The 24926-nt window shown below is 39.6% G+C and overlaps 1 protein-coding gene across 5 annotated transcripts in view; it reads right to left on the bottom strand.

The window, feature by feature from the left end:
* Window positions 1-7509: 7509 nt before the first annotated feature.
* The window catches only part of PAK1 (p21 (RAC1) activated kinase 1), a 161935-nt gene continuing 144518 nt past the window's right edge, over window positions 7510-24926 (bottom strand). For all 5 annotated transcript variants that reach the window (XM_025286269.3, XM_025286270.3, XM_044943448.2 and 2 more), the window contains 4 exons: window positions 20401-20500; window positions 16168-16364; window positions 13611-13748; window positions 7510-8822 (listed from right to left, as the gene is read on the bottom strand). In XM_025286269.3, the coding sequence (XP_025142054.2) occupies window positions 8736-8822; window positions 13611-13748; window positions 16168-16364; window positions 20401-20500 (522 nt within the window). In that variant the 3' untranslated portion in view covers window positions 7510-8735. The remainder of the gene's footprint in view (window positions 8823-13610; window positions 13749-16167; window positions 16365-20400; window positions 20501-24926) is intronic.

The raw sequence follows: 24926 nt of genomic DNA, 5'->3' as shown, positions 1-24926 counted from the left end.
ATAGGTAAGGTGGTCTGGTATTCCCATCTCTTTAAGAATTTTCCACAATTTGTTGTGATCCACACAGTCAAAGGCTTTGGTATAGTCAATAAAGCATAAGTAGATTTTTTTTTGAATTCTCTTGCTTTCTCTGTGATCCAACAAATGTTGACAATTTGATCTCTGATTTCTATGCCTTTTCTAAATCCAGCTTGTACATCTGGAATTTCTTGGTTCACGTACTGCTGTAGCCTAGCTTGAAGGAATTTGAGCATAACCTTACTAGCATGCGAAATGAGCACAACTGACTGGTAGTTTGAACACCTTTCTTTGGCACTGCCCTTCTTTGGGATTGGAATGAAAATTGACCTTTCTTGTGGCCACTGCTGAGTTTTTCAAACTTCCTGACATATTGAGTGCAGCACTTTAACAGCATCATCTTTTAGGATTTTAAAAAGCTCAGCTGGTATCCCATCACCTCCACTAGCTTTGTTCATAGTGATGCTTCCTAAGGCCCACTTGACTTCACACTCCAGGATGTCTGGCTCTACGTGAGTGGTTATTCCAATCATTAAGACCTTTTTTGTATAAGTCTTTGGTGTATTCTTGCCACCTCTTCTTAATCTCTTCTGCCTCTGTTAGGTCCTTACCATTTCTGCCCTTTATCATGTCCATCCTAGGATGAAATATTATATTGGTATCTCCAGTTTTCTTGATAAGATACCTGGTCTTTTCCATTCTATTGTTTTCCTCTACTTCTTTGTACTGTTCTTTGAATAAGGCCTTCTTATCTCTCCTTGCTTTCACCTGGAACTCTGTATTCGGTTGGATATATCTAAGGTCCTGGAGTGAAGGGGTCTTACAGATGTAATTAAGTTCCTAAATCACTTGACTTTAAGACAGTGTGACTATCTAAGTGAGATTGGCCTATTCATATAAGCCCTTTAAAAGCCATTTTCTCTGGCATTGCAAGAGAAAAATGGAAATCAAAGAGCTATGTTCTGGCTGGTCTAGAAGAAACCAAACATTCCTTTTGTGAATTGCCTGTGGGAGCCATGCGGCAAGAAGCTTCAGGCAGCCTCTAGGAGCTGGGTCCTCTGCTGACAGCTAGTAAGAGAAAAAAGACCCCAGTCCTACAAGTAAATGAATTCAACCAACAACCAGAGAGACTAGAAGATGACTCCAATCCCCACATGAACTACAACCTTGACTAACACCTGGATTTTGAGCCTGATGGGAGCTTTAGCAAAAATCCAGCTGGAACCAAGCAGAACCCTGTGCCACCTGCCCCACCCCAGTACAAAGGCCCCCTCCATACTCCTGCCTCTTCTTATAGAAAAGCTGAAGGCTTCCAGGCCTTCCTGAGTCACAAACGAGAAGGCTCAAGCAGCTAATGATTAGGACAACAGAATCACAGATTCATGTCTGATGCACATTCCTGAGTTGTTCTATAGATACTGCAATTGACATTAGAGGGGGAAAACAACTGCAGGATGACTGGATAGCAACCATGGTATGAACTGCTCCATATTGAGTAATACTGAATCTATGGCTAGCACAATTCCAAGAACTGGCCTTAAGAGAATGGGATTAACACTATAGTTCATAATAATGTATATATTTGTGGACATCAAAATAATTGTAGCTTGTTCTGCCTTTATATGTAAATGGGCAACTATAATAGTCAGCAAAGAGATGGTACAGACCCATGTCAATATTTTCCACTCAAGAACATGGTGCCCTATGTTAGTGTGATAGAGTTATAGAAGACCAACCTTTGCCCAAAATCCCATAGAAATGGAATGATGTTCTAACAAGTGGGGATTTGTAAGCGGCTTTTGGCAGGAAGGAGCTCACTGCAGGGTGCACTCTTTTGTCACCAACCTTAACCAGGCACCCCCATGCTATATGTATCTCTGGCCCTGGCATACCTTTCAAATCTTTTGATCACACAATATCTTGCCTAATCCATTGGCTCTTTCTGTAGATCAAAGAAGTAGAAATAAATTAACCAATGATCAGCTCTCTTCCCCTTCAGTAATTTTGTGAATAAACTGTGTGAATAAAATAGCATCTAAAAAAAAAATCACAAGAAGTTGACATGCCTGCACATGAGCCTGTATAGTGGGGGATGGTGATGACTCTAACTCCCATCATTTCAATGATTAACTAAGATTACTTCCCTTTTTCCCTTTAAAAACTTTCAGGGAGAAGCAGAATCACTGGAGATGGTTTTCAAGAGACAACGAATCTACCATCTTCCGAGATTGTTGACATTCTGTTTAAAAGCAACTCCTTTCTAACATTTGTCTCTCTCTCTCTCTCAATTATTGATTTTTGAGCAAAGAGCAGTCGGACTTGATTCGGTAACACAACCACATAATGCTTTACCACGCTCCTTTATCATGACCTATATAAACTGTGAGACAGTTTCTGTTGTTTTAAGCCATGATGTTTGTGATAATTTGTCACGCAGCAAAAGAAATCTAACATATAGGGGACAGATGTGTTCAGTACTCATAAAGAATTAGACAAGTTGTGATTATCTGAGTAGACAGTTTCAGAGTTCTGGTTGCACACTCTGAAGGCAATGAAATGTAAGGAAACTTGCTGTTAAGTTGCATGGACATGAAGAATATTCATCATGTGAGTGGATGTCTAGATATCCCCATAGTAAATGATACCAAACAAAAGTTTGCATGGCTCAGTGGTAAAGAATCTACCTGCCAATGCAGGAGATGTGAATTGGACCCCTGGGTCAGGGGATCTCCTGGAGGGGGAAATAGCAACCCAGTCCAGTACTCTTGCCAGGAAAATCCCATGGACAAAAGAGCCAACCAGGCTACAGTCCATAGGATCTCAAAGAGTCAGGCATGACTGAGCGACTTACACAGGCACAGATGCACAGTAAGGTCAAACAAACCCAAACATCAGAGTTTGGAGCAGAGAAAGGCTTACTGCAGGGCAAAGGAAGGAGAATAGGTGGCTCATGTTCAAAAACCCCAACTCTCCAATGCTTCTTAGGGAAAAGTTTTTACAGGCCAAAATTCGGGATGAGGGTTGCAGGGTATATGACCCCTTCTGACTGGTCGGTGGTGAAGTAACAGGTTAGTATTCCAGGAATCTTGTGTTCAGCCTAAAGTTGCCATCCTCCACCTGTGTGGGGGCTTTAGTTCCTACAGAAGTATTCACATACTTAATGTATATCCCTTGAGAAGGAACCAGGATCCTGTTTTTAATGGCTGCACTGCAGCTTCTTGATTGTTCTTCCTTTGTTTCTGCATTTCCTTACTTTGCTGACTAGAAACTGTTTGAATCTGCTCTTTGGAACTCAGGAATGTCTAGAAGGCTGAAGCCTTGATCCTGCATATAAGAAACTAGAATCACTCTTGTGTCCAGCAGGGCCCAATGGGGTCCTGTTTGATTACATAGACAGTCATCACTCTAATGCTTAAATTGTTGGAAAGTTCACAGCAGAGCTAATGCTTGTGAAAGACCGCACCTGAGATGGTAGTTGAACCCACATGCTGGGACTCAAACCCAGCCAAAAGCCAGATTGGGACTTGAACCCATGGTCCTTTAACTGAGATTACACAACTCATCTCAGGACTCAATGAAGCTCAGGTTCTTTATGACTCATCACAGAAAGAAATCAGTGAGAGACAAAGCCATAGATAAGAAATGGATTTACTTAGAGAGATACACATTCCATAGACAGAATGTGGCTCATCTCAAAAAGCAGGAACAGCCTTGGGGGAAATACACTCCACAGACAAGAGTGTGGGCCATCTCAGAATATGAGAGGCCCTGAAATATGCTGTAGTTAGTTACAGGTTGGGTAATTTCATAGGCTAATGAGTGGGAAGAAGCACAAGCTGCAATCAAGATTGCCAGGAGAAATATCAATAACCTCAGATATGCAGATGACACCACCCTTATGGCAGAACGTGAAGAGGAACTAAAGAGCCTCTTGATGAAAGTCAAAGAGGAGAGTGAAAAAGTTGGCTTAAAGCTCAACATTCAGAAAATGAAGATCATGGCATCTGGTCCCATCACTTCATGGGAAATAGATGGGGAAACAGTGGAAACAGTGTCAGACTTTATTTTTCTGGGCTCCAAAATCACTGCAGATGGTGATTGCAGCCATGAAATTAAAAGACACTTACTCCTTGGAAGGAAAGTTATGACCAACCTAGACAGTATATTAAAAAGCAGAGACATTACTTAGCTAACAAAGGTCCATCTAGTCAAGGCTATGGTTTTTCCAGTGGTCATGTATGGATGTGAGAGTTGGACTGTGAAGAAAGCTGAGCACCGAAGAATCGATGCTTTTGAACTGTGGTGTTGGAGAAGACTCTTGCGAGTCCCTTAGACTGCAAGGAGATCCAACCAGTCCATTCTGAAGGAGATCAGCCCTGGGATTTCTTTGGAAGGAATGATGCTAAAGCTGAAACTCCAGTACTTTGGCCACCTCATGTGAAGAGTTGACTCATTGGAAAAGACCCTGATGCTGGGAGAGATTGGGGGCAGGAGGAGAAGGGGACGACAGAGGATGAGATGGCTGGATGGCATCACTGACTCTATGGACATGAGTTTAAGTAAACTCCAGGAGTTGGTGATGGACAGGGAGGCCTGCGATTCATGGGGTCGCAAAGAGTCGGACACGACTGAGCGACTGAACTGAACTGAACTGAATGAGTCGAAGATTATTCCAACTATTTCAGGGAAAGGGTGGAGAGTTGCAGGACTGGGCCATCACCCACTTTTGGCCTTTTATAGTTGGTCTCAGAACCATCGTGGTGCTGGTGGATGTGTCATTTAGAATATGCTAATGCATTATAATGAACATATAATGAGGCTAAAGGTCTACTGGAAGTCGAATCTTCTGCCATCTTGGTTCTAACCAGTTTTTGTCATATTCTATGGCTATGTCAAATTCCCTGAGGTTCTCAATTCCTTTGCCAGATCCCCAGGTTGGGAAATCTACTGTGAGCCCTAGAACTTTTGCAACAGTACAGGAACTTCTTTGGTCTAAATGTTCTCCAGTTTGGGGTTGTCTGCTCAGAGGCTCTATGATGGGGCTAATGGCAACCTACTCCAAGAGGACTTCTTCCACACAGTGTGGAAAATTCTTAAATAGATGCGAATACCAGACCACCTTACCTGCCTCCTGATTATGCAGGTTAAGAAGCAAGAGTTAGAACCAGACATGGAACAATGGACTGAGTCCAAATTGGGAAATGAGTACATCAAGGCTATATATTGTCACCCTGCTTATTTAACTTATATACAGAGTATATCATGAAAAATAGCAGGCTGAATGAAGCATAAGCTGGAATCAAGATTGCTGGAAGAAATATCAATAACCACAGATATGCAGATGATACCACTCTTATGGCAAAAAGGAAAGAAAAACTCAAGAGCCTCTTGATGAAGGTGAAAGAGGAGAGTGAAAAGCTGGCTTAAAACTCAGCATTCAAAAAACTAAGATCATGGCATCTGGTCCCATCACTTCAAGGCAAACAGAGGAGGAAACAATGGAAACAGTGACAGACTTGATTTTCTTGCGCTCCAAAAACACTGCAGATGGAGACTTCAGCCACGAAATAAAAGACACTTGCCCTTTGGAAGAAAATCTATGACAAACCTAGATGGCATATTAAAAAGCAGAGACATTACTTTGCCAACAAAGGTCCGTCTAGTCAAAGTTATGGTTTTTCCAGTAGTCATGTATATATGTGAGAGCTGGACCATAAGGAAGGCTGAGCGCCAAAGAATTGATGTTTTTGAACTGTGGTGTTGGAGAAGACTCTTCAGAGTCCCTTGGACTGCAAGGAGATCAAACCAGTCGATCCTAAAGGAAATCAATCCTAAATACTCACTGGAAGGACTGATGCTAAAGCTGAAGCTCCAATACTTTGGCTACCTGACACAAAGAGCTGACTCATTTGAAAAGACCCTGATGCTGGGAAAGACTGAGGGCAGGAGAAGAGGACAACAGAGGGTAAGATGATTGGATGGCATCACCGACTCAATGGACATGAGTTTGAGCAAGCTCCAGAAGATGGTGAAGGACTGGAAAGCCTGGCATGCTGCAGTCAATGGAGTTGCAAAGTCAGACATGACCTAACCAATCAACTCTAAAATTCCAGAGAGGCAATTAACGAACAATTTTCAGCCCTCATTAGACTAACCAGTTTACCACTGCAGTCTAAGAATGAGGAAATACAATCTTTCGATCTTCATCATTTCTTCTAGAACATTATCTAATGTTCCTTCTGTCTAACACAGAAGCAATCCAATCATACTTGTCCTTTCAGTAAGTACAGGAGGATCTCCTGTTGCTCTGCATTTTTCTTCATAAGACAGTATCAGGTCTCACTATTCATCACTTTTGACTCCCTGGTCTAAAAGCCATAATCACATAGCATTATAAGAGTTGTCAGCTGACCAGTCCTCTCTGGAGTTATCACCTTCATTTGGAGGTGGGAATGGAGAGTGTGATGGTTAATTCTGTCAACCTGACTGGGTCATCAGGAGCCCCATATCTCGTTAAATGTTATTTCTGGGTGTGCCTTTGAGGGTGTATCCAGAAGAGTTTAGCATTTGAATTGACGGACTGAACAAAGCAGATGGGCCTCCTCAAGGTGGGTGGACATCATTCAATTAGCTGACAGTCTGAACAGAACAAAAATGTGGAGAAAGGCTATTCTCTGACTGTACCAGTAGGACATTGATCTTCTCCTGTCCTCAGTGCTCCTGATTCTGAGGAATCAGACTTCTACCACTAGACCTGCTTTTTTTTCCCCCCTTACTTTTTATTTTATATTGGAGTATAGCTGATTAACAAAGTTGTGATAGTTTCAGGTGGACAGCAAAGGGACTCAGTCAAAAATATAAACATATATCCATTCTCCTCCAAACTCCCCTCCCATTCAAACGGCCACATAACATTGAGCAGAGTTCCCTGTGCTATACAGTAGGGCCTTATTGCTTATCCATTTTAAATACAGCAGTGTGGACCTACTTTTTTATTTTTTGGCCATGCCACCCACTCCGAATCCCAGGGACGGGGGAGCTTGGTAGGCTGCCGTCTATGGGAGTCACACAGAGTCAGACACGACTGAAGTGACTTAGCAGCAGCACAGCATACAGGATCTTAGTTCCCAGACCAGGGATCAAACCCATGCCCCCTGCAGTGGAAGGGCACAATCCTAACCACTGAATCACCAGGGAATCCCCTAGACTTCCACTAAAACCTACACCACTGCTCTCTGGCTGTCTGGTCTTCAAACTACACCACTGGCTTTCATGGGTCTTCACCTTTGCAAAAATGTTAAGAATAAAGAATACACAATAAAGTAAGTATATAGTGGTAAAGCAGCATCTTATCTGCAACTTAATCTCAAATGATTCTGGAAGAAAGAATATTTTTATAATATATGTATATTTTCTTAACTTGGAAAAAATCAAAATAAAAAATTAGAAAAGAAGGGAAGGGACAAAGGAAAGAAAGGCATACACCAAATAGAACATTTTCATCTCCTTTTATTGAAGGAAATAAAACTGCAGAGGCAGTGGTACCTCAGAGCATGACAAGGTAGCCACTGGGGCTAACATGACAAGCCACAATGCTGGCCTTGGGTCCTACCATAATGGGAGGACCAAAACCACAAAGATAGCAGGAGGTAGCAAACAGCCCCAACACCCAGTGCAAGCATTTCCATTTGCAGAGAGCTTGGCCATGCAGTGTAAAAACAGGGTCCCCTCACAGCTGGCAGACTATCATCTCAGGCCAACAAATCCATCCAAAACGAACATGTAGTCTCAGATTTGGAGTTCTTTCTTTGACCCAGAGATTAGGGCAATCAGAAGATGAGTTAATCTTTTAGCTCCTTGTTGCAGATGGAAAAACATGCTGAGTTCTTCAAACATCACATAGGTATAGCTGGACAGGTTCTGATGCCCAGCTTTGTTCTAAAAGCAGTTTTGTTTTTTTTTTCCTTGACTTCTCACACTGCTCTCACCCAGCATGTGCCCTAGGAAACTTCTCAATGTTCTAAACAAGGACAGAATGGGGGCAGCAGCCTAGGGGAATTTTAAGGAGTCAAAAGCGGCTACATAGCCAAGATCATTTCACAAGAAATAGCATGGGGAACACGATTGGATATAGATCCTCCCAAAAAGATGCTTGAAGCATACACAAAGGAAAACATGGTAGCTCTCCCACCCATATCAGGATCAGCTATGCCAAAGTCATGGTCCAGAAAGAAGAGCCATTTCATGTCCTGGCTGAATATCACCCACATGGCATTCCTTGAGCTATTCCTATTTTCAAGTACAATAATGTGTTTGGGCAGTCTGAAAACAGAAAAGCAAGCACTGAAAAATATCTCAACTGATCACAAGTTGATAATGTTATAAAGTCAAAAATTTATATAGTCAAGAACTGATTGGTTGGGGCGGGGGGGTGCAGAAATAGGAGTCCAAGGATTTATTCACGTAAGTCCTTGATCATAAATCACCCTCACATCCACAGGTTGGGAGCAAATTCCTTATTTTAAAATGGCCATCATCCAATTAGTCAATTGTAGTTCTCTTCAATGCTGGACACATGGTTTTCAAGGATCAGTCTTGAGAGCACTAGACCAGGAAATGGGAGGAGAAGGCAAGGAAGAGCATCAGGGGTTGGAATTATCGAAATGAGCATTTATTTCACAGAAGGCTTGGCACAATGAGGCTGGGGTGATGTGGTTTTAGTGATTGTTCTTGGTTGCTTCCTTTGCAGCAGCGATCAGTGGAGTGAGGCTGGAGAGAGGCTTGGCAATCTTCAGAAATTGATGCTAGAAAGGAGAAAAAGAACAAAAGACACATGACAATTTACCATTCTTCTTTAGCAACCATTACAAGATTTTCAGGGCATCCATGTTTGTATACTGTACAGATCATCAACTTCAAATTGAAGGACATCTTTCAAAGATAACATATCTACCTACAACTAAATACATGTCTATCCTATATCCTACCGATTCCACTTCTAGACATATTTCAAGAGAAGTAAGTTTTTGAATTCACCAGAAGACACACACATAAATGCTCACTGCAGTTTTACTTATGATAGTCATAAATGAAAGAACCTAAAGGTCCAAGAGACTGAAAGAATGAGTAACATATTCATAGAATACTATAAAAAATTACAGAGCAATAAAAAGGAATAAGTAATTTATACACTGATAATAGGATGAATCCCACAGAAGACATGCTGCATGAAAGAACACATACATAAGAAGAGTTCGAACTGTATGATTTCATTTTATATTAGATAAGTCCAAAATATAGTGATAATCAGAATAATAATGAGCTCAGAGGGAAGATTATTAACTGATCATGACCCAATGGTACATTACAATTCTGCATTTCAGAAGCACTGATTTGGGAATCTGTTGTTCTATCCTTGAGTTTAGTAAGGTTAATTTACCCAGGAAGGACTTGGTCCTTTTCCAAATCACTTTCACTGGGCTATACTGTGGGCCATACCCACAACCATTAAAGAAGACCATTGTGGAAAAAACACCATTTGAAAATTACTTTTATGTTTTCAGTAAAAAAACATTATAGAAAACAGTCATCATAGAACTCTGAACTTGCAACTAAAAATGACTTTTCTTCATTTACTAGTGAAAAGGCTTTGTATCTTGAGGGTGTAGGATGTTTCTCCCATTGAATAAGAAATATAGGAACTAACTAACGTATTTTCTTTTCTGTCTTCACTACCAGGACACTAAGAACCAAATTTGATGTTTAAACAAAACTATTTAATGCAAATGATTAGTATGTTTGAGTCTTCTGGCCATCCTCATAAGTCTCTTTTATTAATCATATTGTATATGTGTATACACACACAATAAATTTTAAAATTTCTATATTTCTAAATATAGAAATATCTACAAATATTCTTTGCTAGAAGTGCTTCAAATTCTTTTTGAACAGAGATGGGACTCAAAGAGGTACTGAGAATAAGAAACTATTACTACAAAAGGAATACAAGATCTTGGCTAAATTATAAAGATATGAATTCCAACAAAAGCCCCTATGTATTTCTATCCATATATATCATTCTCACAGGAGAAACAGATGTGAAGCTTTCATGATCTGAGATTCTGAAAGTCATCGTTTAGAATATTTACAATGTACAGTAACAAGTTAAAGAGTCAGTGTTCTCAGATTGCATGTTTATACAACTCCCCTGAGTTGAGAAAGCATCATGATCCAACACCCAATTAGGAGGCCTCAGTTTCCTTCTCTGTGTAATGAACAAATCAGACAAGATAAGCCCTAAGGTCTTTCCAGCTTTAACACTCAGAACCAGACAGTGTCCAAGAATATACACACTTGAGAGCCAAATACACATAGATTTAAATCCTGGATCCACCACTTCTCAGTTACTTTAATCATGCAAAGTTATTGAACACTTGAAATCTCAGTTTCCTCACCTGTAAAAATGGGAATACAAAAATCTATAAATCACAGGTTTATTAAAAAAGAATAGATTAAAAAATATATATAAAGTGCTTAGTGCCTATGCTATGATATGCTAAGTCACTTCAGTCGTGTCCGACTCTGTGCGACCCCACAGACGGCAGCCCACCAGGCTTCCCCGTCCCTGGGATTCTCCAGGCAAGAACACTGGAGTGGGTTGCCATTTCCTTCTCCAGCGCATGAAAGTGAAAAGTGAAAGTGAAGTCGCTCAGTCGTGTCCGACTCCTAGCGACCCCATGGACTGCAGCCTACCAGGCTCCTCTGTCCATGGGATTTTCCAGGCAAGAGTACTGGAGTGGGGTGCCATTGCCCAGAATGTGATAAAGATTCAACACAATGCATTTATTATTTGTCATGTATTATTATACCAGGAAAAAAACTCTAGAGGACATTAATCTTTCAGTAACTATATTTTAATACCTAGTTAACAATATCATCTTGAGGCTTAGACTATTTGCACACTTCCCAAAGCTTAGTGTTTCCAGAAAAAACTTCATATGAAAGGAAAAGGATCCTATATTATATATACTGCCTGTTATAAGGAGGTTTTGTCCCAAAGGATGCTAGAAACTAATGGGTTTGGCAGAACCCAGATCTCATATCTAATATATCAATGCTCTGTAGTCAGTAACTCTGATTACAAAGAGATGCTAAATATCTCCAGAAGGTAACATTTCAATGAAAGTTTAAGCAATTCCATTCAATTCAACAAACATTTTCTGAATACCTATTTTTTAATTGAAGTATAGTTGATATACAATGTTATATAAGTTTATTGTTGTTTAATCACTAAGCCATGTCCAATTCTTTTGCAACTCCATGGACTGTAGCCCGCCAGGCTCCTTTGTCCATGGGATCTCCCAGGCAAGAATACTGGAGTGGCTTGCCATTTCCTTCTCCAGGGAATCTTCCCAACCCAGGGATCAAACCTGCGTCTACTGCATTGGCAGGCAGATTCTTTACCATTGAGCTATTAGGGAAGCCCATTGCATAAGTCACAGGTATACAATATAGTGATTCACAATTTTTATAGGTTACACTCCATTTATAACTAATTATAAAATATTGGCTATATTTCCTGGGTTATACAATATATCCTTGCAGCTTGTTTTACATATCATAATTTGTATCTCTTAATACCCTACCCATATAATGTCCCTCCCCTACTTTCCCTCTCTCCACTGGTAACCACTAATTTGTTCTCTATATCTGTAAATCTGTTTCTTTTTTGTTATATTAACTAGTTTACTTTACTTTTTAGAGTCCACATATAAGTGATGTCATACAATATTTGTTTTTCTGTCTGACTTATTTCACTTAGCATAATATCCTCCAAGTCCATCCATGTTGTTGCAAATGGCAAGATTTCATTCTTTTTATGGTTGAGTGGTATTCATCCACATCTTCTTTATCCATTCATCTCCTGATGGACACTGAGGTCACTTACATATCTTGGCAATTATAAATAATGTTGCTATGAACATTGAGTTGCATGTATCTTTTCATATTAGTTTTTGTTTCTTTCATATATATACCCAGGACTGGAACCACTGGGTCATATCATAGTTCTATTTTTAGTTTCTTGAGAAACCTCCATATTGTTTTCCATATTAGCTGTACCAATTTATATCCCTATCAAGCGTGTAGGAGGGTTCCCTTTTCTCCACATCCTTGTCAACATTTGTTATTTGGATTCTTTTTGACAGCCATCTGACAGGTGTGAGGTGATTTCTCATTGTGGTTTTGATTTGCATTTCCCTGATACTTAGCAATACTAAGCATCTTTTCATGTGCCTGCTGACCATCTGCATTTTCTCTTTGGAAAAATGTCTATTCAGGTCTTCTGCCCATTTTTTAACTGGGTTGTTTGTAGGGTTTTTTCTTTTTTTTTCCCTGAGGTGTATGAGCTGGTTATATATTTTAGATATTAATGCTTTATCAGTCATATCATTTGCAAATGTTTTCTCCCACTGAATACCTATTTTGATTCAGGTCCCAGGTAAGAGGAAACCAAGGATTAACATAGAAGCTATGATCTACTAACAGTAAGGAAGACAGAACTGTTCATAATTAGCTTTAATGTGATGCAGTATGGTACATCCTGCCCTGCCCTGCCCTGTGTTAGTCCTCAAAATACAAAAGTTTTATGACTTTTGTATACTGACTGACTGTGCAAATCTATACATTACTCATTGTCATTAAGTTGCATATCACACTTATTAAATCACCAGTTGGCAATGTAGTAAAATAACACTAGTAATGAGAAATTGTAACCAAAACATAAATGCTAAATATAGATAATGTGGTCAACTAAGAGCAAATTTTGAAACCATATGAAATAATTACGCTATAACTTCAGGATTAAGCTGGTGGAATATATAAGGTTTGGTAAACCCCCAACTTCAGGTTCCCCACAGCCTGTCAGGATCTCACTCCAAACAAGCAGACTATAGGGACCATCCTGGTGATCCAATGGTTAAGACTCCAAGCTTGCACTGCAGAAGGGCACAGGTTTGATCCCTGGTCAGGGCACTAAGATCCCGCATGCCATGTGGCATGGTCAAAAAACTGAAATAAATGAACAAATAAGCAGACTATCATTCCCACCATCTGCAAGGGTTTCCATGAAGAAACTAGGAAGAATTGAAATGTTGAACTAACTATCCTCTAAATGAATGTCTTCTGATATCCTTTCCTAAAAATCTATCTTTCGGGTTTATCCCAGTAAAATATAACTTGTATAAGATTTGCATGTCAAAAAATTTCTTCTCATCAAGACTCAAACTCTGCTAGACTAATTCAGGCAGAACAAAACAAGCACAAGGGAAGATACAGGCAAAGTTCAATAAGAGCTTAGAAAATAACTCTGTAAGATACAGTCTAGGAGAAAGTACAGAGTTTTAATAGGCTGAGGAAGAGCCCAAGGGAGTAACATGAGCAAAGGTCCAGGGATGAACAAGATGAGGGAAATAGGAGTGTGGGACGAGCTAGAAGAAAAGCCTAGTTCTGTAACAGCCATACAAAAATGCAGCAAAAAAGCCTTGGTTATGTGGTTCTCTGAATTAGGTGCCTCCCTACATAGGGACAGTTACCTGCAGCAGTTCTTTAGCCGAACCTCTCTTTTCCACATCCATCTCAAGACAGTGGTTCAGAAAGTCTCGGAAGATAGCTGACAGCTTCTCTGGGTTCTGAAGCTCTGGGGTCCCATTGGTGGCAATGAGGTACAAGGCCTGGAAATACAAACAGAATTGCCCTGGGCTCTACCTGGGGTTCTTTCCTGGTTCCCAGACAGGCCCTCAAGAAATATGGTCAGCTGCCTTCTGCCTTCAGAAGACAAAGAGGCAGCTTTGGTATACTGGAGAGAATATGGCTTAAGAGCCAAATTTCCAGTGGATTTCTAACTTCCTCATCTGTAAAACAGGGATGTTAACAGTGCCTATCTCACATGTCTGTAAAATAAAACAAGATAACATATTGAAAGCACTTCATAAGCTTATGAAGTGTGTTACAGATCCAAGCATTTATTATTATTGATTTAAATCTAAATGGTTTACTATACATTTAGCCTAATGAGTTAAACACCTGCCCATTTACTGAAGGAAATTTTTTATTCCTGGTGCCATCATCTCAGTCATCTAAAAACTGATCTCTTCTAGCAGGAAAAGAATATATAAAGGAACTGTTCCGTAAAGGAGCAATCTGTTTCACTGCTGCCATCTTGGTTCTCTAATATAAAGCTATCTCCTGGGAAAGATAAAGAAAATCATCATACTAAACCTTTTAAAGCAATCTGAACTTTATTTCATAAAGTGTTTACACAAACACTATCTCATTTAATGACCACAATAACTCTGGGTAATAGGCAGGCCAAGAATTATCATCCCCATTTCATAGATAAAGTCCTAAAACATAAAGAGATATGCTTGGGATCATGCTGTTTACACAAGCTCATGTCCTCTGACTTTGATCCCAGTCTTATTTCTGTTACTACTACTCATCATCATTTTCAAGGCCACTCTAAGGTGGAGGAAGATGAGTGGCATGTGGATCCACAGGGCAATACTGGGAGCCAAGAGAAGAAACTATGGAAGGTAGTTTCAGTTTGGTACACTAAAACACTTTTCAATAATCAGGGCTATCCAAGAGGTAACTGGCTAAAATTACATGCCTGTTGATTAGCGACAAAACTCAGGGAATTCTTGCACCGAGTGAGAGGTTGGAATAAATAACAAAATAAAAACAATCAGAATAACTCTCACATTTGCCCATAATCAAAATTACCACCCTACCTGCATCTGTATTCACATATGCTGCTTTCCCTCTCCTATTATAATAATAAACTGTCCAAGTTCTAATTTGATGATCTTTACTTCAGTATTTGATCCAACCCCCCTAATCTACTTAAGGATATCACTATCTCTCTTACAGATGTCACATCCCTCTTGTACATGACCATTTTCCTCTCTACTAGATAATTCTCATCAGCACAAAAACATGCTATGATAATACCATCTTCAAATCAAAAAAAGAAACCCCCCCAGTCTCTACTTCAAGATATGGCTCCACTCACTTCTCTGTTAGCATAACTGCAAAATTCCTCTGAAAGAAAACAATGAAAAGTAACTGCTTATACATGTCATTTCTTCACTCTAGTGGATTTACTCTAATCAGACTTTCATTCCCATCACTCCAGTAAAACTGACTGTCAAAGTCATCAATAACCTTCACACGGGCAAATCTTATGATCATTACTTAGGATTATCTTAAATGCAACTTAGTCACATTTGACACACTGGTCCATCCTCCTTCTCGAAACACTTTGTCCTCTTGGCCTCCGGGACACTTCTCTCAGTTCTCCTTCTACCAGAAAGGCTGCCCATTGGTCAACTTTGCTGGTTCCTTTAATTTGTAAACATGAGAGTATTCCAGGTCTCAGTACTACCTCACTCACTCCCTAGGTGAGTGATCTCATTATCATCTACCTCTGATTTTTAAATAAACCAACTATATAATACCTACTAATAAATTTGTATTTAGAGTCCTGAATACTCACTCTTGAACTCTGAACTCTTATGCCCAATTCTACTCAATACCTCCACTTAAGATGTCTAATAAACATTTTAACTTAACATGGTCAGAACCTTGTCCACTCTGCTCACTCACTTCAGGGACACTAGTCTCCTTGGTTTTCCCAAGGATGTATCAAGTATGTTCTCTAAACAAGTTCTTTATACACTTGATAACTCAAAAATTCTTACTTCAGATTAATCTCAAGGCTCATTCTTTTTTTTAATTTTTCATTTTTTCATTCCTTTTCTTCAGATTTCTCCTCAGATAAGTTATAAGAGAGGAATTCAATCTCCACCTAGAATAAAACAGCACACTTCTCTGTCCTTCCCCCTCTTACTCTCTTAAGCCCCTTACTATTTCTTTCACAGCTCTTATCTTCTGTAACTATATACTAATTTGTTTTATTATTATCGGAACCATTTCTTGCCCATAAGAACTCAAATAATCACTGAATATATGAATGAATGACTGCTAATTTACATTTTCTTTAAGCATGTATGCTTTATCACTGCCTAGTTTGATCCAGAAAAGAGAAATCCAACAGCCCAAACATCTTGATATGGGACTAGTAACACTCACTCTCAGAGGGTTTTCGTTGAGGTATGGGGGCTCCCCTTCAATCATTTCAATGGCCATGATGCCCAAAGACCAAATGTCAACCTTAGGCCCATAGGCTTTACGGGTCACAACCTCTGGTGCCATCCAGTACGGTGTTCCCACCATGGTGCTCCGTTTGCTCTGCTCTGGGGTGATCTGAGCACAAAATCCAAAATCAGCTGAAAAAGAAAAGACAGAAACGATTCGTATGCAGAGTGTTCCTTCTATAAATAGTGTGTGCCTCCCCCTAGGTATCAAGCTTTCCCGGTGTCCTAGCCACTACATCCCTTGTCTCTCCAAAGCTGGAGTCACATAACTGCCACCTTTATATCCAGCTCCTAGGCTCTGCCTTGTTCAGACTTTAAGGAGGAACATGAAACATCATTTCTACTTTCCTACTCCTCCTCAAACCAGAAACACTAGGCATTAAAGGCTAAGCTGCCCATTTTGACATCTATCACCTGCCCCAATTCTGCTTTATTCCTGAAAACCATCCCCATACACCAGTATCTGGTTACGAGGTCCTTATTTTATTTCCCAGGCATGAAACCCTAATCATCTACAACTAGGCATGACAAAATATGGTCCACTTGAGAAGGGAATGGCAAACCACTTCAGTATTCTTGCCCTGAGAACCCCATGAACAGTATGAAAAGGCAAAAAGATAGGAAACTGAATGACAAACTCTCCAGGTCGATAGATGCCCCATATACTACTGGAGATCAATGGAGAAACAATTCCAGAAAGAATGAAGAGATGGAGCCAAAGCAAAAACAACACCCACCTGTGGATGTAACTAGTGATAGAAGCAAAGTCCAATGCTGTAAAGAGCAATATTGCATAGGAACCTGGAATGTTAGACCCATGAATCAAGGCAAATTGGAAGTGGCCAAACAGGAGATGGCAAGAGTGAACATAGGCATTTTAGGAGTCAGCGAACTAAAATGGACAGGAATGGGTGAATTTAACTCAGATGACCATCATATCTACTGCTGTGGGCAAGAATCCCATAGAAACAGTGGGGTCACCATCACAGTCAACAAAAGAGTCCGAAATACAGGACTTAGGCACAATCTCAAAAACGACAGAATGATTTCTGTTCGTTTCCAAGGCAAACAATTCAATATCACAGTAATACGAGTCTATGTTCCAACCGGCAATGCTGAAGAAGCTGAAGTTGAACGGTTCTATGAAGACCTAAAGACCTTCTAGAACCAAAAAAGATGTCCTTTTCATTATAGGGGACTGGAATGCAAAAGTAGGAAGTCAAGAAACACCTGGAGTAACAGGCAAATTTGGCCTTTAAGTACAGAGTGAAGCAAGGCAAAGGCTAATAGAGTTTTGCCAAGAGAATTCACTGGTTGTAGCAACACCCTGTTCCAACAACACAAGAGAAGACTCTACACACGGACAACACCAGATGGTTAACACTGAAATCAGATTGATTATATTCTTTGCAGCCAAAGATGGAGAAGCTCTATAGAGTCAGCAAAAACAAGACCAGGAGCTGACTGTGCTCAGATCATGAACTCCTTATTGCCAAACTCAGACTTAAATTGAAAAAAGTAGGGAAAAACCACAAGACCATTCAGGTATGACCTAAATCAAATCCCTTATGATTATACAGTGCAGGTGACAAATAGACTCAAGGGATTAGATCTGATAGAGTACCTGAAGAACTATGGAAGGATGCTCGGGACATTTTACAGAAGATGGGAATCAAGACCATCCCCAAGAAAAAGAAATGCAAAAAAGCAAAATGGCTGTCTAAGGAAGGCTTACAAATAGCTGTGAAAAGAAGAGAAGCAGAAATCAAAGGAGAAAAGGAAAGATACACCCATTTGAATGCAGAGTTCCAAAGAATAACAAGGAGAGATAAGAAAGCCTTCCCCAGATATCAGTGCAAAGAAATAGAGGAAAACAATAGAATGGGAAAGACTAGAGATCTCTTCAAGAAAATTAGATATACTAAGGTAAGGTTTCAATGCAAAGATGGGCACAATAAAGGACAGAAGCAGAAGATATTAAGAAGAAGTGGCAAGAATACATAGAAGAACTTCACGACCCAGATAATCATGATGGTATGACCACTCACCTAGAGCCAGGCATCCTGGAATGAGAAGTCAAGTGGTCCTTAGGAAGCCTCATTATGAACAAAGCTAGTGGAGGTGATGGAATTCCCGTTGAGCTATTTCCAATCCTAAAAGATGATGCTGTGAAAGTGATGCACTCAATATGCCAGCATATCAGGAAAACTCAACAGTGGCCACAGTACTGGAAAAGATCAGTTTTCATTCCAATCCCAAAGAAAGGCAATACCAAAGAATGTTCAAACTAATGCACAATTGCACTCATCTCACATGCTAGTAAAGTAATGCTCAACATTCTCCAAGCCAGGCTTCAACATACATGAACTGTGAACCTCCAGATATTCAAGCTGGTTTTAGAAAAGGCAGAGGAACCAGAGAGCAAATTGGCAACATCTGTTGGATCATCGAAAAAGCAAGAGAGTTCCAGAAAAACATCTACTTCTGCTTTATTGACTACACCAAAGACTCAGAGTGTGTGGATCACAACAAACTGTGGAAAATTCTGAAAGAGATGGGAATACAAGACCACCTGACCTACCTCTTAAGAAATCTGTATGCAGGTCAGGAAGCAACAGTTAGAACTACATGTGGAACAACAGACTGGTTCCAAACAGGAAAAGGAGTACATCAAGGCTGTATATTGTCACCCTGTTTATATAATTTATATGCAGAATACATCATGAGAAATGCCGAGCTGGATGAAGCACAAGCTGGAATCAAAATTGCCAGGAGAAATATCAATAACCTCTTATATGTAGATGACACCACCCTTATGGCAGAAAGTGAAGAAAAACTAAACAGCCTCTTGATTAAAGTGAAAGAGGAGAGTGAAAAAGTTGGCTTAAAACTCAACATTCAGAAAACTAACATCATGGCATCTGGTCCCATCACTTCATGGCAAATAGATGGGGAAACAGTAACAGACTTGATTTTGGGGGGCTTCAAAATCACTGCAGATGGTGACTTCAGCCATGAAATTCAAAGACACTTGCTCCTTGGAAGAAAAGTTATTACCAACTTAGACAGAATATTAAAATAAAAGCAGAGATATTACTCTGCCAACAAAAGTTCCATCTAGTCAAAGCTATGGTTTTTCCCACTAGTCAAATATGGATGTGAGAGTTGGACTATAAAGAAAGCTGAGCACTGAAGAATTGATGTTTTTCAACTGTGGTGTTGGAGAAGACTCTTGAGAGTCCCTTGGACTGCAAGGAGATCCAAACCAGTCCATTCTAAAGGAAATCAGTCCTGAATATTCATTGAAAGGACTAATGCTGAAGCTGAAACTCCAATACTTTGTCTACCTGATATGAAGAACTGACTCATTGGAAAAGACCCTGATGCTCAGAAAGATTAAAGGCGGGAGGAGAAGGGGACGACAGAGGATGAGATGGTGGATGGCATCACCAACTCGATGGACATGAGTTTGAGCAAGCTCCGGAGTTGTTGATGGACAGGGAGGCCTGGTGTACTACAGTCCATGGGGTCGCAATGAGTTGGACACGACTGAGGGACTGAACTGAACTGAGGCATGACCCTGATTTAATAAGTTCCTCCTCTTGTGCCCCAGGGTAGAAACTACTAACAGTCTTCCCATAAGCTGCCCATCCACCTGTGACACAATCTGTTTGTCTGGATTCTTCGTCCTTACACTTCTGAACAGAATGTTCTGCCTGCTATTCATTCCCAATATATTGCTATTATATGTTTACTTAATTATGAAACCTTCAATAAGAACTATGTGTTCTTACTCACATTTTTCATTCTCAGATGGCCGACCACATAAACAGACATTTTATAAAAGTTTGCTAAATGAATGACTGAATGAAAGTTATTACACTAAACTCTTTTTTCTAATTATGTATTTTATGTTTCCCATAGTAGATTGAGAACTACTTAAATACAGGCAAAAGTATCCTTGTTGCCCAACACGATAAATGTTTTTCATTGAATGTATAAATGAGTGGGGAAAAAATGTCATCCTATATAGTGCTGAGTAACATAAAGTGCCTGCATATCCAAGAAATAGATTCTTTGGTGAGTCTTGTAGCTACTCTTATATGATTACCATCCCAGAGGAGACAGGGTCCCAGAGGGAAGAGAAGTTATTATCACTCCTACTCACTTAGCTTGACAGAGCCATCCATTCCCAACAGGATGTTGTCACTCTTGATGTCTCTATGAATAACTTGGTTCGAATGCAGAAACTCCAAAGCTTGCAGGCACTGTTGAAGTGATGTGGACAGAAAGAGAGAGAAAGGACAAATAATTATGAAGACTTAGAGAAAATCATTAATCCAACCTCCTCATTTTATGATAACAAAAGTGAGACCCCAGTGAGTAAAAGAACTTACTCCAAATAAATGGAAGAGGCAGATCTAAAATCCAGTCTCTTATCTCATTACTAAACATACTTTTAATACTCAGTGCTGCCTCATACTTTTCTTATAAGATACTTGACCACAGTGTATTGTAACATAGCTTATAACAGTTTCAGGTACAGGAATTCCTCCAAAGTGTTTTAGAATTGTTTACAGAACATTAGCACCTTGACAAAGAACCCAAGGCAAAAAAAAAAAAAAATACTGAGGAAGAATGGAAGGGATTTTGTAAAGAAAAAACTACAGGAAAATGACAAATAACAGTCGCATTTGGGAAACTGAACAAATGGAAATGATACTAGAAGCCATGAATTTAGGAAGATAATCTTATTTTGGTGAGGAGGTAGTTTGTACTGTTTGCTGTATGCTGCTTTTTACATTCCCATAAACATCTGCAGACAAATGTCCAGCAGGCAACTGCAGGTGTGAATCCTGGGTGCTAAAGAGAGGCTGGACTTGAAATAAACGTTTACAAGTCTTTCAAGTTATGGTAATGGTTGAAATTGGCAAATGCTATAGTAAATAAAGAAGAAAGAAAAGAACCTTGGAAAACACACAGACTCAATAGGTAGAATGAGTAATATAGAGACTGAAAAGAATAAAAATGCATGGTTCTGACCAATAAAATTATTCTAGATAAATCTCTTATTCCCTCTGGGCTACTGTCTTCCCATCTGTAAAAGGTGAGGATCAGAAGACACTCTCAAGGTTACTATTAAATCTATTAGGAAGTTCATAACCCAAAGCTAAAATTTAGAGGCTTCCACCAATTAAAAAACATGAAAAAGATGCAAACCAATTAGAGGACACTACTGAAATATTCTCAACTTAATACTTCACTTTCTAAGAATACATCAATGGCTAAATTAAAAACAAACCAATATCCAGAAGCGGCTTTTCCCTGGAAAAGTAAGACCTGTTTTCCTAAAGAGGCTAGAGACTTTGGCCTCTGGATGTCAAAAATTATAAACAGAAAGGATGATTTCTAGAAATTGGAACCAACATGCATTGCTGGTAGGAATATAAAATGGTACAGCCACTGTGGTAAACATTTTGGCCAGTCCTCAAAATATTAAACATAAAGTCTCTACATGACCAGCAGATCCGCTCCTAGGCACATACCCAAGAGAAGTAAAAACATATATTCAACCAACAACTTATCCATGAATGTTCACAGCATTATCCATAAGAGTCAAAAAGTGGAAATTACCCAAATGTCCATCAGCTGATGGACAGGCAAATAAACAGAATCTTACTTGTTAATAAAAGGACATATGCTGTAGAACAGATGAGCCTTCAAAATATTATACTAAGCAAAATGAGCCAATCAGAGCATATATTACCTTTATATGAAACACCTGGAATAAGCAAATCAACAGAGACACAAAATAGACTAGTGGCTGCATAGGGCTGGAAGGGATGGCAAACAGGTTGGGTGGGGGCGGCGGGGGGGGGGTGACTGCTAATAGGTATGGAGTTTCTTTTTCAGTTCAGTTAAGTCGATCAGTTGTGTCTGATTCTTTGCGACCCCATGGACTGCAACACACCAGGCTTCCCTGTCCATCACCAACTCCCGGAGCTTGCTCAACCTCATGTCCATCGAGTCGGTGATGCCACCCAACCATCTCATCCTCTGTCGTCCCCTTCTCCTCCCGCCTTCAACCTTTCCGAGTATCAGGGTCTTTTCCAATGAGTCAGTTCTTCATATCAGGTAGACAAAGTATTGGAGTTTCAGCTTCAGCATCATTCCTTCCAGTGAATATTCAGGACTGATTTCCTTTAGGATGGACTGGTTGGATCTCCTTGCAGTCCAAGGGACTCTGAAGAGTCTTTTCCAATGCCACAATTCAAAAGCATCAATTCTTCAGCACTCAGCTTTCTTTATAGTCCAACTCTCACATCCATATTTGACTAGTGGAAAAACCATAGCCTTGACTAGACAGACCTTTGTTGCCAAAGTAATGTCTCTGCCTTATAATATGCTATCTAGGTTGGTAATAACTTTTCTCTCAAGGAGCAAGTGTCTTTTAATTTCATGGCTGAAGTTACCATCTGCAGTGATTTTGAAGCCCCAAAAAATCAAGTCTGTTACTGTTTCCCCATCTATTTGCCATGAAGTGATGGGACCAGATGCCATGATGTTAGTTTTCTGAATGTTGAGTTTTAAGCCAACTTTTTCACTCTCCTCTTTCACTTTCATTAAGAGACTCTTTAGTTCTTCTTCGCTTTCTGCCATAAGGGTGGTGTCATCTGCGTATCTGAGGTTATCGATATTTCTTCTGGCAATCTTGATTCCAGCTTGTGCTTCATCCAGCCTGGCATTTTGCATGATGTACTCTGTATAAAAGTTAAATAAGAGGGTGACAATATGCAGCCTTGACGTACTCCTTTCCCAGTTTGGAACCAGTCTGTTGTTCCATGTCCAGTTCTAACTGTGGCTTCTTGACCTGCACACAGATTTCTCAGGAGGCAGGTCAGGTGGTCTGGTATTCCCGTCTCTTGAAGAATTTTCCACAGTTGGTTGTGATCCACACAGTCAAAGGCTTTGGCATAGTTATTAAAGCAGAAGTAGATGTTTTTCTGGAACTCTCTTGCTTTTCAAATGATCCAATGAATGTTGGCAATTTGATCTCTGGTTCCTCTGCCTTTTCTAAATCCAGCTTGAACATCTGGAAGTTCACGGTTCGCATACTGTTGAAGCCTGGCTTGGAGAATGTTGAGCATTACTTTGCTAGCGTGTGAGATGAGTGCAATTGTGCAGTAGTTTGAACATTCTTTGTTTCTTTTTAGGGTGATGCAAATGTTCTAGAACTGATTATGGTGACAGCTGTATAACTAAATATACTAATATCTTTTAAATTATTACTTTAAATGGGTGAATAATATGGTATGTGAATTATATCTCAATAACAGTATTTTTAGAAAGGTGAATTATCTCTATGAGAACTTATGGATAATAGTAATGCCATGTATTTGCATAACATTTAAATGTTTTTCCAAATGCTTTTTGATCCACATGGTACCCCTAAGGTATACACAGTATGAATGTTGCAATTCCTAAGATAAATCACCTGAGACATATTGATTTCCCCAAGGACACATTTGCATGTATCTCAATCAGTAAAAGTCAGTTCTTCGGATGACTGAAATGAATAACATCTTAGTTATTACAATAACTGCATTTCCAAAGGTCCCCAAAATACAGATACATAGTTTATCTATGATATTAAATTTCATGGGGGAACTGTGATTAGGAAAAAATGTCTTGAAAGCTTCCTGGTGGGAGAGGGAGAATAATGAAACAAATTTGAGAAACACCACCTCAGTGGTACAGTAAAGAAAATAAATCAGATCTCCTAAGATCCCAGGCCTGTGTTAATTCCATTAACCTACCTGTGCATGTGTTCTAGATCCCAGGGTTTTTAATGAAAAGATGATCATATTTTCTAGGACAATAGTGATTTCACATGACTTTATTTTTCCTAATATTATTACAAAACCATGTAATTTCATCTGCATGATTCTAACTCCTCTATCATCAAACCCTAGGCATACTCATCCCCATAAAACTCTGAGTCTAATCTTCTAACCACTTAATCATGCTCTCTTTCCCTAATTCCCAAACTTTTATACTATTAGGCTATAAGAAAGTTTCAGTCTCTTATCAGCAAAGCACCCAATACACCCAACTTCTCCAAATACTCCCTTCATCCTCTTGCTGTAATGAAGATGTGGCCATCCCCTAAGGACACGGCTTCTCATGTAGGTCTTGCCAAGGTTTTTATTCTCCCTCCTTATACAAGCATTTTACAGACTTTAGATGTTTGACAGCAACGAGGAGAAAACAATACTGATTTAAACTTTGTTTCCTATTCCTTTTGCCTGGAAGTATTTTACCCTAGATTTCTGCTTGGCTTACTTTCTCATATCATTCAGATCTTTACTCAAATATATGGCAAAACCTTCCCTGACTATCTGAAATAGTATCTCCTCTGTCACTATCTCTTTACTCTGCTTTATTTCCTTCTTCATAACATATGAATAAAGCAGGAAGGCAGAATAAAAAAAATGACTAAAATATATACCCATAGTAAAGAGATAAAGGAAAGTAAGTGTTCATTGCAGCTATTTTTAAGAGGCTGAAATAATACATGATTATTATATATATGTATGTATGTATGTGTATCAGTTCAGTTCAGTTCAGTCGCTCAGTCGTGTCCGACTCTTTGCGACCCCATGAATCGCAGCACGCCAGGCCTCCTTGTCCATC

The sequence above is a fragment of the Bubalus bubalis genome, chromosome 5 (assembly GCF_019923935.1).
Source record: "Bubalus bubalis isolate 160015118507 breed Murrah chromosome 5, NDDB_SH_1, whole genome shotgun sequence".
Taxonomy (NCBI): domain Eukaryota; kingdom Metazoa; phylum Chordata; class Mammalia; order Artiodactyla; family Bovidae; genus Bubalus; species Bubalus bubalis.
The sequence above is the reverse complement of the archived record's forward strand: the minus strand, read 5'-3'. Positions and strand labels throughout refer to the sequence as shown.